This window comes from Mustela erminea, chromosome 6 (genome assembly GCF_009829155.1).
Source record: "Mustela erminea isolate mMusErm1 chromosome 6, mMusErm1.Pri, whole genome shotgun sequence".
Classification (NCBI taxonomy): Eukaryota; Metazoa; Chordata; class Mammalia; order Carnivora; family Mustelidae; genus Mustela; species Mustela erminea.
This window is the reverse complement of record NC_045619.1, coordinates 62,820,065-62,839,980: the sequence shown is the minus strand read 5'-3', so window position 1 is coordinate 62,839,980 and position 19,916 is coordinate 62,820,065. Positions and strand designations below refer to the sequence as shown.

Sequence of the window (19,916 nt, the reverse complement as noted above, 5' to 3'; positions counted from 1 at the left end):
AGATATTTTCTACATTAAAACACAGAGAATTCTATTTGATATGTTTCTCACAGCAATAGAAGGAAATGTATTTCTGCACAGCATCTTACTTTTGAAAAGACCTAAGCACCATAATATTCAAAAGTTTTAAAGGCGCCTGGGTGGCTCAGTTGGTTAAGTGTCTCACTCTTGATCTGGCTAATGTCCTGATCTCAAGGTTATGAGATGGAGTCCCACCTTGGGCTCTGAACTGGGCGTGGAGCCTTGTTAAGATTCTCTCTGCCTCTCTTTTGGCCCTTCCCCCCCAGAAAAAGTTTTAAAAAATAGTAATTGGAAAAAATTACACATAAGAAATTACTGCATACGATTTGGCAACTTTCTTCTTGTGAGGGCTTGTATCAGTTTTGCTTTTGCTGAATTCTATAAATTTCAGATGTATTTCTCCATCTTACTGGTGTATCCCTGCTCTCTTCCAGTTTGTCTTAAAAACTACATATTTTAATTGCATACTATGGTATTCCACTCGCTTCCAGTTCCAATTTTCTTTGTTAACCCAACACGAAGGAATCTAGAGAACAGTGGGTACTTAAAATAACCTTTCTCCACCCAGTACCCACATCAGTGTCAAGCATGGACACAGCTTTAACCAACCAAGGGATGTTTTTTCACTACATTTCAAGTCAAACATATTGAGGACCCTGGGTGGCTCTGTCCATTAAGTGTCTGCCTTTGGCTCAGGTCATGATCCCACGTCCTGGGATGGAGTTCTGTGGGGGGCTCCTTGCTCAGTGCAGAGTCTGCTTTCTCTCTCCCCTTGCTGTTCCCTCTGCTTGTGTGCTCTCTCTCTCGCTCACTAATAAATACATAAAATCAAACATATGAGTAGAGTCAAACATATGAATAGATTCCTTACCTGACTAAGAATACGGCCACATTTTCTTCCTATTTTTTCCACCAAATCAAAAATCGGAAAATTCCAAGTATTTAGCTGCTCCATAATTGAGTCCAAGTTATCCATGACAAGAGGTTCAGGAGCAAGAATTGGCTTGTCCTGTGATGAACATGAAAATATTTTAAGAACAAGCAGTTTTTCTACAAAGCAATTTGTGTTTTGATAAGTTCAAATCAACAACTGAGGTTACAAAAATAAATGACTTAAAACTTCAGGGTAAATGAGTGATCCTTAAAACAAACAAACAAACAAACAAACCAAGATGAACAAGACACTGATTGCACCATAAGGAGGAAAGGGCCTACTGCTGTTTCCTATCATGGCTTTTGCATATTAGGTGCCTGTCCATTGCTGGTTCATATATGCTACCAAAAAAAAAAAAAAAAAAAAAAAAAAAAAAAAGGATGTTTCTTTCGTAAGTTTATGTATCTGCTATTTACCTACTGTGGGGTTCCTAAATAAAGATTCAAGGACTTCAGGACACTCTGAAATCTTATGTAAATTTATCTCTTTGTGCGTTTACATAAATTTTTCTGGGAGGGGTTCCTGGCTTACACTGGACTCTCAAAAGAAACCCATGAGTGGGGAGAACGAGTTAATCACTTCCGATTTTACTTGGCTGAATTTATATTATTGCTTCAAAATCAGCATTGACCCTGTGGGATGATAACTGCCACATTGTTCTTAGATTTTAATTTAATTCATGTGATGTATGGTTCCCAAAGAATCAGGTACTATATTAATGTAAAGACATTTTCTAATTGGTCCAAAATGAGGACATTCTTAAGAGTACCTTTACAAAAATAAATAAATAAATAAATAAATAAAGGTAATGAGGATTAGGAAACATACAAATTTATCTGGCAATCTCTTTAGAAGTATAAATGGTAAGTCAGATAAATGAAAAATGATAATGGCAGCAATTGATAATTACATGAGAGTCAACTATTTTCTGTTTGCTATCTCCCTGAAATTAATCTGACATAAATATACACTTTCATCCTTTCAAACTGATCTCTATAAACACACAAAGTCAGTTCTCATTAAAGGCTATTTTAATGGGTAGTATGTCAGTATAAACCTGGTTTAATATAATAAGGAAAATAAGTACTGGCACACTTTCTAACTGAAGGAGGTACTAGAAAAAAAGATTGCAGATGCCCAAAGACTACTTTTGTCACTTTTGTTGATGGATACTTATAAAATATTGCTTCCCTGGATGAAGTATGTTTTTCCTAGACATACCTACAACATGTTCAGATTCTAGGATTAAGAAACACCTGTAATCACTTCTGGAGATGAATACTTGCATTTTTTTAATCATTAAATAAGAGAACCATAAAGAGATCAAGAAAACTTGGATAAGGAAAAATTATATTGATACACAGGTGTATGGTTACAAGGCATGTATGATCCAAAAGAGAGAGATTTATAAATCTATTCCTAAGTCAATTCTGTCATAGAAAACATGTCATAGAAGACATGCAATTTCTTAAGTAAAGGAATGAGCAAAGTGATATGGGGCTACCAGGAATATCATGGCCTCAGGCGCGTAGGGAGCACAAGCAGAAGCTTTCCTCCGAGGCTCTCTCAGGCACTCAGTCTCATCTTCATTCTGTACAATATCACTGCTGTCACTGTTGTTGTTGGTTTCATAATCAGAGGTAACTTGAGTAGTGTCATCTGTAATGGAAAGAGAGCATGCTTATTAGGAAACTTGCAAATGGACACAGGGGTCCCATTTGAGTGAATATTCCTAAAATGCACATGGCAAATACCATGCTTAGGGACATTGCTTTCATGAGCTTACACACCAAGAATGTAAGATCCTAAGCTGGGAAAATGTACTTTTAAAAAAAAAAAAAAAGATTTTTTTTTTTATTTATTAGCAAATGGAAAGGGAGAAGTAGGCTCCCCTCCAAGCAAGGAGCCCAACGTGGGGTTCAATCCAGGGACTCCATGATCATGACCTGAGCTGAAAAAACAGATGCTCAACCAACTGAGCCACCCAGGTGCCCAGAAAAGGTAAACATTTTGTAACCCAATGAAATAGATAGAATTATGATCTGTGATTTTAGGACATTCAATAATTCCTCCATAACAACGCTTAGATCAGCAGCAGCTTATACTTGTTAAAAATTCCATAACTTTATATTTCTTTTTCCTTTATGCATTCACCCAACACACAAAGCCACCGAGTAGCTAAGTCTAGAATGGGCACATGGGAAGAAGTAGTAGACACTCAAGCACTAAGTGGTCTGTAGGACATGGCATAATAGCTAGCATGTACTTAAGGGCCTAGGAGATCCCCTGTATCCAATCTTGATCCCTAGGAATCTGTGGCTTTCTTCCTTACCTACGTCTTCCATTGTCTCCCATTTCAGTCAGCATTAAACTACGCTAACTAGAGGCCCAGTCAGGTACTATCAAGTGTCTCTAGAACAGGCTTTTGGGGCAATGACCTCAAAAAAAGTTTCTCATGGCTGAGTAAGTGCCTGAATGGTTCAGTAGGTGAATGCCATGTGCTGGATACCACCGAAAGCGCTTCATTTGTGCTAACCCATTTAAAAGTACACAATCCTATGAGGCTGGTTATTATTGCACATTACCACGTTTCTGATGTCCTCACATGCAGAAAGGAAACTGAGGCACAGAAAGGATAAGTAAATTGTTGAAGGCATACAGCTAGTAAATTTTGCCACATGAATTTGAACTCACGAAATAGGACTCTAGTTCCTACATTCTTTACTTTTGATAAAGTCAAGCTTTTTTTTTTTCCTATAGGGTTTTCACTAGGATTCCTATGCAATCTTTGCCTTCCCCTAAGGCACAAACCTACTTGCTTTCAGAAGCTTTACTGTTTTAGCTTTTACATTTAGGTCTATGCTCCATCAAGGATGATGTTTCATATGGTGTTAAGTAGGGGGTGAAATTCACTTTTTCCAACTCTACTGGGATGCTCTGCATCTCTGTTGAAAATTGAATGGGGCTTTTTAATTTGGGGCTTTCCATTCTATTCTATTGGTTCTATCTGCTGATCCTCAAGCTTGCACCACACTATCTTGATTACTACAGCTGAAGTCTTGAAGTCAGGTAATAGAGTTCCTCTAACTTTGTTCTTCTTTCTCAGTTGCTCTGGGTATTTCTAGGACTATTGTATGTCCTCATACATTGACTATCTAATTTCTCTTAAGTTGCTAGTGAATAATGTCTTTTGTTATGTAGCCTAGTGCCATCAAGAGTATCTCGTAGAACTTTTCCAAAGACCCCTTTTTCTTCCAACTTTCTCGTGCAACTTGTTCTATGTAAGAATGAGACACAGAATGAAGATGAACTTGCCAAGTTTCAATCCCCGAATTTGTAGGAAAAAAAGTGAAGAACACTCCAAGGCCATAGTTCCATGTGAAACAACAAAAGTGATAAAGAAATACTCCCCCTATTGTATCCGACTCAGAAAATTCAAAGATGATCAGGGACATAAGGAAGGGAATATTCTGAGTCTTCAGAATGCTACAATATCAGAAAAAATGTTCCTTTTGAGTCTTCCTTGCCTATGTCTCCTGACCTTTGTACAATGCCATTTTCATAGGCAAATAATCAAAATTTATTGAGTATATGTCAATAGATGCTGAAGTACATAATTAAGAATCATTCTTACATAGCTTTATCACCCTCAAGTCTGCAGTCCAGAGAGGCCAGGTTTTTTCCTACCTTGTAATCTTTCAGCATTAACAAAATAAAGTCCCTACAGTTGCATCAATAAAAATAAAATACTAATCATCATAGTAATGGCAGCAAACATGAACTATTTACAGTGACCTAGATACTATAAGTCCTTAAGTGATTTTTTAAAAATTGAAGTATAGTTGACATACAATATTATGTTAATTTCAGGCATACAACATAGTGACTCAACAATTATATATTATGCAATACTTCCAGTAAGGGTAGCTAACATATAGTTATTACAATACTACTGACTATATTCCCTCTGCTCTTCCTTTCATCCCCAAGACTTATTTATTTTATAACTGTAAGCCTCTACTTCTTAATTCCCTTCCCCTAACTGCACTTTTACAAGTTTGTTTCTGTTTGTTTGTTTTCTTGCCTTCACGTATAGATGAAATGATAGGGTATTCCTCTTTCTCTGTCTGACTTATTTCACTTAGCGTAATGCCCTCTAGGCCCATCCGTGTTGTCACAGATGGCACGATTTCATTCTTTTTATTTTTATTTTATTTTATTTTTTTTTAAAGATTTTATTTATTTATTTGACAGAGAGAGATCACAAGTAGGCAGAGAGGCAGGCAGAGAGAGAGGAGGAAGCAGGCTCCCTGCTGAGCAGAGAGCCCGATGCGGGACTCGATCCCAGGACCCTGAGATCATGACCTGAGCCGAAGGCAGCGGCTTAACCCACTGAGCCACCCAGGCGCCCGATTTCATTCTTTTTAATGGCTGAGTAATATTCCATCATGTATTAGCTATCTTCCATTATCTCGGCTCTAGTAAATAATGCTGCAGTAAACATATAAGTGCATCTATCTTTCAGAACTGGTGTTTTTGTTACATGTTCCAAATAATTTAGCTCTTACAATAATCCTGTTAGGGAGGTGCTATTATTATCCCCATCTACGTATGCGGGAACTGAGGCACAGAGATTATAAAGTAGTAGGCAGCTGAATAGGATAAAACCAGGATCCATTGCCTGTGTCCTTAACCTCACCATGATACTGCCTCAAGAAACAGCATTTTTGTATACTTATAGTGATCTCAACAGGGTATTTTCTCAGTCTGCAAGAGAGACCTCGAGAGTATCCTAGAATGGACAAGCTTCCAGTGTCCAAGATAATAGATCTATATAGTTCTATGAATAGAATAGAACCATATAGTTCTATGTATTATATAAAATGACATCTAATTTAAATATATATATTTTAAAAAATTATATATATATATATATTTGTGTATAGGTATTCAAAACAATTTTGAACAAAATCATATCCATGCTGAACTTAGGTAGTAGGATTAGGGATGATTTTGCTTTCCTTCACTGTCTTTTTACATTTGTCATCTAAAAACTCAGAAAAAGGGGCACCCTGGGTGGCTCAGTCAGTTGGGCGTCAGCCTTTGGCTCAGGTCATGATACTGGAGTCCTGGGACTGAGTCCCACATGGGGCTCCCTGCTCAGCAGGGAGTCTCTTTCTCCCTCTGATCCTCTCATGCTCTCTCTCACATTCTCTCTCTCTCTCAAATAAATAAATAAGATCTTTAAAAATAAAAAAAAATCAGGGGCGCCTGGGTGGCTCAGTGGGTTAAGCCGCTGCCTTCGGCTCAGGTCATGATCTCAGGGTCCTGGGATCGAGTCCCGCATCGGGCTCTCTGCTCAGCAGGGAGCCTGCTTCCTCCTCTCTCTCTCTCTGCCTCTCTGCCTACTTGTGATCTCTCTCTGTCAAATAAATAAATAAAATCTTTAAAAAAAAAAAAAAAAAATCAGAAACATATGTTACCTTTTAGATCAGAGGGGTAAAAACACAAGTGACTTCCATGTTGAGGAAAAGAATGCAAACAGAGAATTACCTGTTCTGCTTGGTGTCCGAATGGCTCCACTGCTCCCCTCCAGGGGCCCGTCTGCAGGATTCCCTTGGGGATACGGTCTGCCACAGCTGAGAAACAGTGCAACAGCTTTAAGTATATTCTCTCTTTTCAAAAAATCACAGGCACACACCGTCTACATACACATGAAGACAGATAATCAAATATTTCTACTTTCCACTTATTTGATTTAAAAAAATTGCTTTGCTTTACACATAGATGCTGATAGACTGTTTTCTTTTTAGCAAGAGTGTGATCACTCTAAAGAATCAGAAGCTTCACTCAACACCCATCCTCCTCCACAGTCTAGACCACATTTGAAACCACTTTTGTTACATTACTTAGAGACTCCTAGGACAATATGCTACCTGCTCATAGTAGTGACTTTGGAGGTGCTGAGGCATATTTAGTCAAAAATATCTTCCCCAATGCATACCCTTTGCACCTGCCTAAAAGCATCATTAGTAGATTTATTTCTATGGGTTAAGACATTTTATGCCCAAAGAGCCCTTTAAGATTGCATATGTGGAGATAGAAAGACAGTATGCTAATTTTCTTTTCTGCCACAAAATAAAAATTAATTCCTTTTTTAAGACCGATCAGTCACCTGCTAAAGCCCAAAGGAAAGGAACAAAGTAGAGGTACATTGTGATAGAGAGGGAGTGGAAAATTGGCTGCACAAATGCTAGCTGAGAAAAACGAGCCAAGGGTGTACACTGTGAGTAATCTAGAAAAATGAGCATCCGCATAGTCCTGGCTCTTTAACAGAGGACATTGGAGAAGGTGGGATACTTTTGTTTTCTCAACAGTTTTGACTGCTTTAAAAATTAAAAAGTAACCCCACAAATAGCCTGGCAAGTTTCTTCTCTCACTTATCTTGTTCAGAAACTCCATGGTTAGACTTTAATTCTGCCTTTTGCTCCAGGGTTCTTTTCTTCTGCCTAATATTACAAACGGTCTCAGAGGGTTTTTGTTTGTTATTTAACCACGAGTACTCACTCTAAAAGGAAAAGAGGAATGGTTTATAATTTACTAAAGGTCTCATCACTTTTATTTTCCCTCAATTGTGCTTATATATGTGTGTTGTAGATCTAAGCATCTGCCAGTTAGAGATTATTTTCATCCAAAGCAAATTTATTTTCAAGCCTTAAACATAAATAGGGAAGCATCCCATGCAAAACATTTCTAATTATGAGACCCTATCACTTTGATTTAGGGAATCAAAAGAAAATGACAGACCAAAGAAAAAAGAAAGCAGATACAAATGATGGGCTTACATTCTTGGGTGACACTTGGTAAATGGAGGGTTTATTAGTTTTAAGAATTTTCATTGCAAGATAATACTTAAAAGGAGCACTTAAATTAGTAGCTCAAATATACTACCTCTTATGCCAAAAAAACAGCTTGTTGCATAGACATTACAGCAGCCAAAAGACTGGGATTCAATGCCAAACCCTTCGAGTTCAGCAAGGGAAACCACAATAATTAGTCGTGTGTTTCTGGAGCTCTCTGTGCCTACATGGGTGGCTGCCTTGAAGGCAATAATAGAACGTGGTTTGAATTACAGATTTATAAAGCCCAAACAAATAAAAGACACACTACTGGATTTATAAACATTACTGAACAAGTCGGCAGTGAAATTCTCTTGTTTTTCTCCAAAACTTCTTTTATAAAAATCCATTACATTCTCTAAGAGTACAAAAAATAGACCATGAGGAGAAAAGCTATGCAAGTGATAGATCTTTTTGGAACATCTCTGCTTTCTTTAGGCGACTTATTTCCCACATGTTTGGAGCCCACAGTGGTAGAGTCTCCCTAGAAAGGCTGGGAGCAGATGTCCTTGATGTCAATCACTCCATTGAGCTACATCTTGGCTTGCAATGCATAGCACAAAAACATGTTTCCTAAGGATGGTCCACCATAGACTAGCTCCATGGGCAATTACTGTGTGTTAACCTAAATAAATTGGTTCTGTGGTCAGATAAATTCAGAAAAGGCTACCTGAGCCAAAAACCAAGAGGTTTGCTTTTTGCAGGACTTCTCAGAGCTTTTAAGAAAGTGATGTGTGCTGTAAATCACCAAGGGAAATATGGTATGTGTTTTATAGTAGATCATGGCTTGTGTGTGTGTGTGGGGGAAGGGGGAGATGGGATTAATATTCCACAGAAATTATTTTATTAAAAAAAGTCTCATAGAGAGGGCCACAGAGTAACTTTGGGATGGTAAATTAATTTTCTACTCTGGCCCTAGACAAATAAACTAACAAAAATGATTTCCCCTTTTAAAATATCTGTAAAGAGAAAACAAGGATATATAAAGATTAAAAAAAGAGCATTGATTTAGAGTTTATGACTAAATAATCTGAAAATGAAATCTGTGAAGTTTAAAACAGAATATAGTAATCAAATCTCGGTCTGAGAACTAATAGGTGATATTAGATGACCAGAATGTAAACTCATTACTCCAAATGGTTATCCTCATTAACCTCAGCAAAGAAATAGCATTTCGTTCAAGGCACTCTCATGACTACACTTAGCATAAAAGCACTTAACTCTTTGAGTTAAAAGAATAGTGTAATACTATTGTATTATTGTAATTATTATTACTAGTTATTATTACTAGTTATATTACTAGTAATTATTATGTACTAGTATTATTGTAATACTAGTGTAATTCCATCCTTCAAGATGAAGCTATTACCAGAGAACAACAATACAGTAATCAGTAAGAGGAGGTAATTCCTTCTCCATGGCCATGTTGTCAAAATAATTATTCTTGCCATGTGAAGCTTTTTTTTCTTATCTTCTGTGAAAAGACAATGCTTCCTATTTGCAATTCTATTTAAAAATGATAGAGCAGGGACACCTGGGTGGCTCAGTTGGTTAAGCGGCTGCCTTCGGCTCAGGTCATGATCCCTGGGATCGAGTCCCACATCGGGCTCCTTGCTCCGCAGGGAGCCTGCTTCTCCCTCTGCCACTCTGTCTGCCTGTGCTCGCTCGCTCTCGCTCACTCACTCTCTCTTTCTCTCTGACAAATAAATAAATAAAATCTAAAAAAAAAAATGATAGAGCAGTACAAGCCAATTGTTTAACTGCCTTCAGAGACCCATTTCAGTCCAACCATAATGTGCCATGTGTTTGCTGAGCATTTTTATTTACGTATTCATTTATTTACTTATTTATTTTAAGATTTTTAAGTAATCTCTACACCCAACGTGGGGCTCAAACTCACAACCCTGAGATCAAGAGTTGCATGCTTTTCTGACCGAGCCAGCCAGGCACCCCTATCTGCACATTTTTAAAGTGGGGATTGCAAACCGAATATACCCTTTAAATGGAGATAAAATCCTCCTTGAAGAGCAAGTAAAAAATATTCCAACATAATATATTATATTAAATCACTTGATACGATTTTTTAATTATATGCTTTATGCATTCTCCATTAGTAAGCAGAGGAAATACACAACTACTTATTTTCTATCTCCTCCAAGGTTAGCTGTATGGACTCTAGGGACTCTATTTCTATTCACAGGAAACCATGGAAAAATCAAGTTTCTGTTCAACAGAAACATTAACCTATCCTTACTCCCATGTCAACTTCTTTGGCAAACCTACACAGAACTGTGTGGACTGGTGAGGAACACTAATAAGAGTTTTCGGACGGGTGAACCTCCAGTTAACAATGTAAAAGCCTTACCTGCTACATATAACAGGTGGAGGGAGGATCTGAGGAGACAGGTCGGGGGCACTCTGAGTATAAGTTAATGCCCTGTGAGAACCCAGGCCCAGTCTGGCAGCTGTGTTGGCAGAATCTGGAAACCGCACTGCAGAAATTTTGCTGACTGGGCTGCTGGCAGGAGTCCCTTGGGGAGGTGAGGAACAGGGCGATGAAACAGGTGAGATTTTAGCTAGGGCACCTAGAAAGAAAAAGAGTCTTTAAAATCCCGAAATCAAAAATTTTTTTGAAATTAAAAATCGCAACTCTTAAACTCCACCTCATACCCCCAGTGACTCCACCAGGATCACGTGAGCACTCAGCCTGGGGAGCTGGCCCTCTCTGACCCCATCTGGAGACAAGGTGTACAGTGGGGCGTCTCCACCGTGTGAAAGGCAAAGAATGAATCATCATTAAAAATTCAGTGGCAATGTTGGCAAATCCAGTTGAAGCCTTGGTGTCCTGGAATAACTTCAGGACAGAAGGATATTATTTTCTCCTCCCATTTTTGGTTCTTCTTGTCATTCTGACCTAATGATAATAATTAAAATTTCTTCATGTGTTTGTCTTCTCCTAGGTTGTGAAATTTTTAGCAGTCACAGGATCTGCTATTGTTTTAAACATTAACTTATCTGGAGCCGACTTTGGCAGGTATTTGATGCTTAAAATACACAAAGAGGACAGATTTTTTTGAAAGGCAATTAACTTTATGAGCCATTGACATTTTCAGTAAAACTACCTTATTTGTGTGGAACAGGACTCTGATCAGAGTCATTCCCGAAGAAAACATTGAAAAACCTAAGACGATCCGTTTCTGATTAAACAGTAGGTCTCAAGCCCAAATTTTAAGTATTGGTGTCTGTGCCAAACTGTGTTTACTCTCGATTGTGAAAATTTTACAGAAAACTGGCTTAGATTTCAAAGTGCCGATACTTGAGTACAAGGACGTGATCTTCTGAAGTTCCACTCTCCCAAACACACAAAGCAGCCTGCCTTAAATCTGAGGAGAGCCCTATCTTCAGAATAGCCATCTGCTCACAGTTTTTCAGCACTGTGGGGGGGCTCAACAACCTACTGTAAGGCAAATGGAATGAAATCATTCGTTGTTTTCTGTTTCTTGCCGCTTGGGAAAGCGCACAGCCAGCAGCTCCCCCATCACTGGATGATCCGTGTGGGGAACAGGCAGCTGGGTTTGCTTCCAACGTCCAGTTCTCTCACAAGTTTTATTTGTGACACCCAAAGATTTTCCGGTCCGCGGAAAGGAATATGAAGCTTGCTGAAGGGCTTTTGCAATTTTTACATTTCTTGCTGACACCCTACTTTCTTTCGTTTTGTTGCACCAGATGAGAAACCCTGCTCTTCCTTTGAGAAGTCTGGAGGTCGGCAGCCCTCCTACTCCTTTTTGCTCGATATGTGTATTGTTGATTCCCGACGGCAAGACCAATCCCTTCCCTTCACTGGTAAAGGAAACAACTCAGACGCAGACAGGTTAAAGAACCTTCCCAGGGTCACAGCGCTAATAAGTGGGAGAATATGGAGTGAGCCCAGCTGTTCTTAGTGGAAGTTGTTTTAGGCCATACTGCTCTCAGAGACTGTCCAAGGAGGAAGAGAAGTCTATCATCTGCTAGGCAGCATTTGTACTGCACTTTGTAATGACACAGCTAATGGTTTTTTAAAAAATTTCTATTTCTATTGAAAAGATTTAGCTCTTTTACCAAAGATACTGACAAACCTGCATAGTACATAATGTCCTAAACAGCCCCCCCGAAAAAAGCCCCCAAAGCAAAACAAACAAAATCCCACTAAATTCTAAACTCAGTTTTCCAAAGAACCTATTATTGTGTGTAACAAAGTGGGTTACAGGTGTCCTGTGAAGTACTAATGGTTATAACTTCTCTTGAATAAATATTTTATTTGGAAGCTTCAGAATAAATTTAATTTTTAATATTATTTCTAATATTTTATGATGAGATTTTATAATTTTACAAAATGAAGGAAGTAAAATTTTCATCAAGCTCTAAATCCTTTCCCATCTCTCCACTGCCCTGTAACATTATTGCATTCATACATATCATTTCACAAATAACACAACATGCTCTGATGGAGAAAGGTTGGAAAGGGCTAGTTAAATTCAGACTGTTTGTTAGATTATGGCCAACTGAATTTTCAGATAATCTTAGGAAAGCAGAATAAACATTAAGGAGTAGGCCGGGGGTGCGATGTGGTATAAACAAAGTATCTGCACAGAGTCATGATCAGTTTGCTCAACAAACACTGACTGTGTGCCCCTTCCAGAGACTAAGGAGTAACGATCGGTTTGTTCAACAAACACTGACTGTGTGCCCCTTCCAGAGACTAAGGACGGCGTAGTGAAGAACAGCAACACATTCCCTGAAATCATGGAGCTTCCACTCTCTTGGAGGAGTCAGAAATTTTAAAAAGAGGTGTAAGAGGAGGAAAATGAAGAAAAAAGAGAAAGAAGGAGGAGAAGGAAGGATAAAAAGAAAGATGTCCAACGGAATATACCTCAGCCTTCAGAAAGGATGAATGCCCACCATTTGCATGGACCTGGATGGAACTGGAAGGGATTATGCTGAGTGAAATAGGTCAGGCAGAGAAGGACAATTACCATATGGTCTCATTCATATGTGGAACATAAGGAATAGTGCAGAGGGCCATAGGGGAAGGGAGGGAGAACTGAATGGGAAGAAATCAGAAAGGGAGACAACCCATGAAACCCATGAGAGACTCGGAACTCCAGGAAACCAACTGAGGGTTGTGGAAAAGGAGGTGGGTGGGGGATGCGGTAACCGGGTGATGGGCCTTAAGGAGGGCATGGGATGTGATGAGCACTGGATGTTATACGCAATCAACGAAGTACTGAACACTACATCTGAAACTAAGGATGTACTATATGTTGGCTAATTGAATATAAATTAAAAATAAAAAAGAAAGAAACGAAACCCAGGTAGTTATAAGTGATCTAAAGAAAAATAATGTAGAGAATATAGAACAGAGAAACAGAGAGGCTCTAGGGGTAAAATTTGAGCAGAGGCCTGGTGAAGTAAGAAAGACATTTAGACAAGTATTGGAGGAAGCATGTTCCAGAAAGAGGGACCTACCTGGGGGGTGTTAGAGGGTTAGTCAGGAGGTCAGTGTGGGTGCAGCTTAGCAAAGGGGAGAGAGAGGGGCAGGGAATGTGGCCTGCTGGACAAGGCTGTAGAACGCTGATAGGCCAAGGCAAGACTTTAATTGTTATTTATTTTGAAAAAGAAACTTCTGATAGGCATTGCTTTAGGCAGTTCTTTAATTACTTGGATAGCTGACTGAATTTTTTGAAGTTTTCTATCACCTTTTTAATATAGCAAAACCTATGAGAACAGTACCTGTATCTGTCTTAACACAACATATTTTCTAAAGGCACTTTATGAGAGGAGTGATTTTTTTCATTGCTAATTCTTCATAGCTGCCAGCTGATATTCTCAGAGAAAAGCAATTCACCCTTAAATACAAATTTAAAAATCCCCTCGATGATTAGAGTTCTTGGAACTCATGGATTAACTAAATTTAAACAAATAGCAGACCTTAAGACTCCAAACTTAGTGCCTGGGATGAAAGTTAAAATAAACCTTGTAACGGACGAAAAGCACTTTGCTTCTGTAATACTGTTCGTCTACTATTTTGAACACTTTTAACAAGCACGAGTGTTGGCAACAACTATAAAAAGAGGGGTATGTGCTCTCAATCACCAAGATGGCAACAAAGGATGTGCTCGGCTTAGCTCTCCCTCAGAGGAACAAAGAACAACTACTCAAGAACAAGACATACGGAGAGAGTCCTGAACGTGGGGGTGAGGCTGAAGCCCCTGCACCACAGAGACCAAGACCAATTGCATTAGAAGGGTAAGAGAAGAGACTCAACTTGACCACACTCCTGCACCCCCAGCCAGCACAACACTGTGTGGGGAAGTCTCTCCTGAGCCTCTGGTTTCTCCAGCAGAACCCAAGAGGATAACCAGCACCCCCTTCATCCCCTGCAGAACTGTGGGTTGCTTTGAAGGAGCCTCTATTGTGATCTGTGCCATGGGGATTACAGGGACATTTGCAAGGCTCCACCACTGGGAATCTGACCACGATGGATAAAGGGGTAGGGGCCTGCAACAACCAGGACACAGATCTTGGCAGATCAAGTTCACACCTGCAATGCCCAAATAGTAATCTCAACCAGCAGCATTGCTCATCTGCAGAACCAAGCTGGAGGCACACACTGATCAGTGAACTTGGTCGGTACAGATCTGTGTGATTCAGATTCTTAAGTGAGGAGTTTCGTCAGCCCTATATGTCCTTGCCCAGGCAAGGAGGTAAATCATAGCCTCACCCACTGCGGAGAGTGTCTCCCAGCTCCATCTCACCAAAAGGACTGGTGACAATTCCCAGAAGCAGTGAGGTCCAGGGGCCCTTGAGCCAAGTGGTGGGTGGCAGCATGGAACACTCCGGAACAAAGCCAGTATGGGGTGTGGAGTGTCCCAATGCTACGCACTAGCAGGGGGATTCATTCATAGCGAAGGCTGAGGGTAGCTCCCAGCCCCTGTCAACTGGAGAACCTATCTGGGAAACTCAAAGTAGCTGGAGTGACCCCTTCTCCTCCCCAAGCAGGGAGCAGAGACAGAATCCTGCCCAGAGCAGACTATCTTCTAGCCCCAACTGACCAGCTCCCGGAAGCTGCGTGGTCTAGCAGCACTGGAGCTGAACGATGGGCAGGTGCAACTGACGGCTTTCAGAACAAAGCCCGGTTTGGTCCCAGAGCTTGGGATGGGGGACAGCTTGAATTAAGACAACAAACAACAAGCTCTGTTGGCTTTCTGGCTGCTTCTCCTGCTGTGCTCAGGCAGGGAATCTAATTTAGAGCCCTGCTCAGTACTGACACAACCTATAGTTTGACCAGAGCACTGGGAAAGCTGCATCACCCATCAATAGCCTTTCGTACAATGGCACGTGAACAGAGAGCACAGCCTGTGGGTTCTCTCGTCTTCAGAGCAAAACTGATGGCCTCAGAGAACCAGAGAATTCAATGCACACTCCAGCCTGATTCAGGTCCCTAAACAAGAAGCTGCACAGGTCTTGGGTCCCTGCCAGAGCAGGGATGGATTCATAACCCTGCTACTACTGAATACAGTACCAGTCCTGACCATCTGGTAAGCCTGACCAGAGAATCAAGGCACTGCGGAGCCCACCCTACAGTTTCACTTGGGTAGAGAACCAAGCCAACAGTCCCGTCCAACTGTTCTCAGCCAGTGGCACATCTCCTCACTCCATCCTCAGAGTTCCACCATTTGCCTCACGCAAAAACAGACACAAGGGTGGGCCCTACTACCTAAGGACATTATGAGGAGGCATGCGCAGAAACAAACTGAGCGGACTGGGGTTAGAAGGGTCTCTGCAAAGTCTGGAACAGAAACCTGGTTACTCAGATGCGTAGATACCAACATAAGATATCAAGATCACAAAAAAATCAAGTAAATATGATACCACCAGCAGGAACAACACATTTACAGACCAACCAGAAAGCAATGAATAAAAATGTCATGAGTAAGTCCCCACCTCTCAATAAATGCTTTAAATGTAAACAGATTAAAATCTCCAATTAAAAGACACAGAATGGCTGTCTTAAAGAGACTCACTTTAGGGGCACCTGGGTGGCTCAGTGGATTAAAGCCTCTGCCTTCAGCTCAGGTCTTCATCTCAGGGTCCTGGGATCGAGCCCCACATTGGGCTCTCTGCTCGGTGGGGAGCCTGCCCCCCCCATCTGCCTCTCTGCCTACCTGTGATCTTTGTCTGTCAAATAAATAAATTTTAAAAAATAAATAAAGAGACTCACTTTAGCCTGAAAGACACAATAGAGTGAAAGGGAAGAAAAAAGACATTTCAAGGAAATGTTAACCCAGAAAAAACAGGAGTAGCAATACTTCTATGAGATAAAATAGACTTTAAACTAAAAATGATAAAAAGAACAAAGAATATCTACAATGAGAAAAGGATCATTATAGCAAGAAGATATAACAATTATGAATATTTATGCACCCCACAGTGGAACGCCTACATACATAAAGCAAAAAACTAACAGAGCTATAAGAAGAAATAAAAGGTAATGCGGTAATAGCTGGGGACTTAATTCCCCACTGTCCACAACAGATAGATGATCCAGAGAGAGAATCAATATGGACACAACAAATTTGCACAACACTACAGAACAAACGGACTCAAGAGACATAGTCCACCCAACAACAGCAGAATACACATTCATCTCAAGCACACGGAGAACATTTTCTAGGACAGACCATGCGAGGCCACAAAACGAGTCTTGGCAAATTCAAGAAGACTGAAATCATACCAAATATCTTCTCTGACCACAAGGACACAAACCTAGAAATCAGTAACAAGAGGAAAACTGGAAAATTCACAAACGCAGGACGATTAAACAATAGCTTCCTGAACAACCAATGGATCAAAGAAAAAAATGAGAAAGAAAATAAAAAAGTTTCTTTGGACAAAAGGAAACACAAGATAACAGAAATTGTGGACTACCGCAAAAGCAGTTCTGATGGGCAAGTTCACAGCACAAATGCCTACATTAAGAAAGATCCCAAATAAAAAAGTTAAATTTACATCTTAGGAACTAGATAAAGAACAAACTGACCTCAAAGTTAGCAAAATAAAGGAAATAATACAGAGCAGAAACAAATCAAGTAGAGAAAAGGAAAACTACAGAAAAGATTAATCAAACAGAGCTGGTTCTCTGAAAAGTTACAGGGGTTTTGGTAATGATTTGTTGAACAGGACATTTAAAGTATAAGCAATACGATCAAAACATAAATAAGTGGAGCTAGAAACTAAAAAGCTTCTGCACAGCAAAAGAAGCCATCAATAAAGTGAAAAGAGAAACTATGGAATGGGAAAAAATATTTGCAAACCATACATCTAATAAGAGGCTATATCCAAAATATATGAGGAAATCATATAACTCATTAGCAAACAAACAACTCAATTAAGAAATGGGTATTTGAATAAACATTTTAGCAAAGAACATATATGAAAGGTCAATGGGTACATGAAAACACGTTCAACATCTCTAGGCATCAGGGAAATGCAATTCAAACCACAATGAGATAATCACCCCATGCCTGTTAGAATGGCCACCATCAGGAAGACACGAAAGAAGTGCTGGCATAGATGTGGAGAAAAGGGAACTCTAGTGCACTGTTGATGAGAATGTAAATTGGTGTAGCCACTGTGGAAAACAGTATGGGGGATCCTTAAAAAATTAAAAATAGAACTTCCATAATATCCAGCAATTCTACTTCTGGAAATATAGCTGAAGGAAATGAAAATATTAACTTAAAAAAAAATGCCACATATTCGCTTCAGTATTATTTACAACAGCCAAGACATGGAAACAACCTAAGTGACCATCAATGGATGACTGGATAAATAAGTTGTTTTATATGCACACATAGATTTTGTATATACACACACATCTATATAATGAAATATCAGTCAGCCATAAAAAAGAAGGAAATCCTAGCAATGGCAGCAACATGGTTGGACCTTGAACTCATACGCTAAGTGAAATAAGAGACAAACATTGTGTGTTCTCACTTATATGTAGAAGCTTTAAAACAAAAACAAAACACCAGACTCACAGAAAAACAGATCAGACTTGTGGTTATCATAGGCAGGGGGTGGGAGGACAGGGAATCAGAGGAAAGGAATCAAAAGACACCAACTTTCAGTTATAAGATAAATAACAATTAGGGATATATGTCCAACATGATGACTGTAGCTAACACTGTTGTACGATATAAAGAAGATTTGTTGAGAGTGTAAACTGTGTGAGTTCCAATCACAAGAAGAACATTTTTTCTTTTTTCTTGTCTTTCTTTTCATTGTATCTATAACGAGAAGATGGATGTTGTTTCAACATATGGTAGTAATAATTTCACAATATATGGAAGTCAAACCATCTTGTGGTATGCCTTAAACTTATATAGTGAGGTATGTCAATCATTTCTCAAGAAAACTGGGGGAGAGGAAGCAGGGATATTTTTATACTGTAGGTGAGAATATAAAGGTCTAAGCATATAAATTCCCTTTTTCCCAAACCAAACTACAGTGTACATTATCTTAAAGTTTTTAAATGAGAGGGGCGCCTGGTGGCTCAGTGGGTTAAGCCTCTGCCTTCGGCTCAGGTCATGATCTGAGTGTCCTGGGATCCAGCCCCACAGCGGGCTCTCCGCTGAGCGGGGAGCCTGCTTCCCCCTATCTCTCTGCCTGCCTCTCTGCCTACTTGTGATCTCTCTCTCTCTGTGTGTGTGTGTGTCAAATAAATAAATAAAATCTTTAAAAGAAAAAACGTTTTTAAGTGAGAAAGTGTTAGGAATGCTACAGAAAATGGGTACATATTTACGTTGTTAGTCTTCAAGTAGAAAGAGAGATTTAAGTGCTGAAAATAACCAAATACTCTATTTCTAGAAAGGATACACTACAAATAAAATGATCTCAGAAGCAGGAAAAGGATATTCCAAGGAAACAGGAGAAGTGCCCTCTTAGCAAGCCTCCAAGAACAAGTCATATTCTAGGTTGTTTTAAATGTAATCATGTATAAAGTTAGAAGGATTAACTTTATGAGCTTTGGAGTGTCATCCGATTTCATGTTGCACATTCACACATTTACACATGCACACGTGGTGGGGAGGGATTCAAATAAATACATATTCTCTCAATTTTATTTATCACTTTATATCTGAGTAATTTTAAGAGACTCTAGGAAAAAGACATAGCTTATGAAATATAAATCTTTGAATGACTCAAACTGCCCTAATGTAAAATACTTAAATCATTTACAAATAAAAAAAATTTTAAATGTAACTTTAAAATTCTAAAATCCCAAATCCTTTGAATAATTCAGTCTTTAATTCCTTGCTTTTGAGAGCATGAGAAAATGTGTCAAGACACTAGGAACTTTGGACAATTAAAGGGAGATGATAAATAATACTGGAGGAAAATTATTTAAGTGAATCCATCTGTTTTGTTCTGTAAAACTCTCTCAGCTTAATTTTAACTGAAGAAAAAAGGAACCAGCATGTGTAATAAGTGCATGTCTCTTTTCTATGCCCTCAGTAAAATGGACAGCCCTAATATTTTTCCAAAACAGACAATGTATCTACGTATGCAAAAAGAAATGCAAAACATCCCCCATACATACACTGTGCCATAATTAAAGTTCTCTCTCATTTCAAATTTTCTGCAGGAAAAATCCTGTCTAACTTGTAGGTGTAGAAGAGATCTGTACTCACTGTAAGAATCTTATAAAAATTAAAAGAATCTGGGAAGGGTCTACAGCAAATGCAGTAAGTGTGAACTGAAGGAATTTTAAAAGCAGAATTACAAAGGCAGCTCTGCGTTGTCAGGGGCTCATAATAAAAAGGCAAGATTAAAAATGTAAATTATATTTAAATATCCTGTTTTTATGCTTTAATCAAAGGACTCCTATGTGATTTTACCCAATATTTTATATTTACAATTGCATAATAATTGGGTTTATTTCAACAATTTAAATTAATGCTGACTGAACTAAAAGATACACTGTTTTACTTGACTTGTGCAAAGAACAGAGTTCATGA

General features: G+C 39.1%; 1 protein-coding gene across 3 annotated transcripts in view; it reads right to left on the bottom strand.

Moving 5' to 3' along the window:
- PDE3A (phosphodiesterase 3A) overlaps positions 1-19,916 on the bottom strand; it is a 317,096-nt gene that overhangs the window by 31,937 nt on the left and 265,243 nt on the right. For 2 of the 3 annotated variants that reach the window (XM_032347479.1, XM_032347481.1), the window contains exons 6-9: positions 10,220-10,439; positions 6,509-6,594; positions 2,460-2,614; positions 893-1,030 (exon numbers count right to left, since the gene is read on the bottom strand). In XM_032347479.1, coding sequence (XP_032203370.1) covers positions 893-1,030; positions 2,460-2,614; positions 6,509-6,594; positions 10,220-10,439 — 599 coding nt within the window. The remainder of the gene's footprint in view (positions 1-892; positions 1,031-2,459; positions 2,615-6,508; positions 6,595-10,219; positions 10,440-19,916) is intronic. The other variant, XM_032347480.1, reaches the window with a different exon arrangement.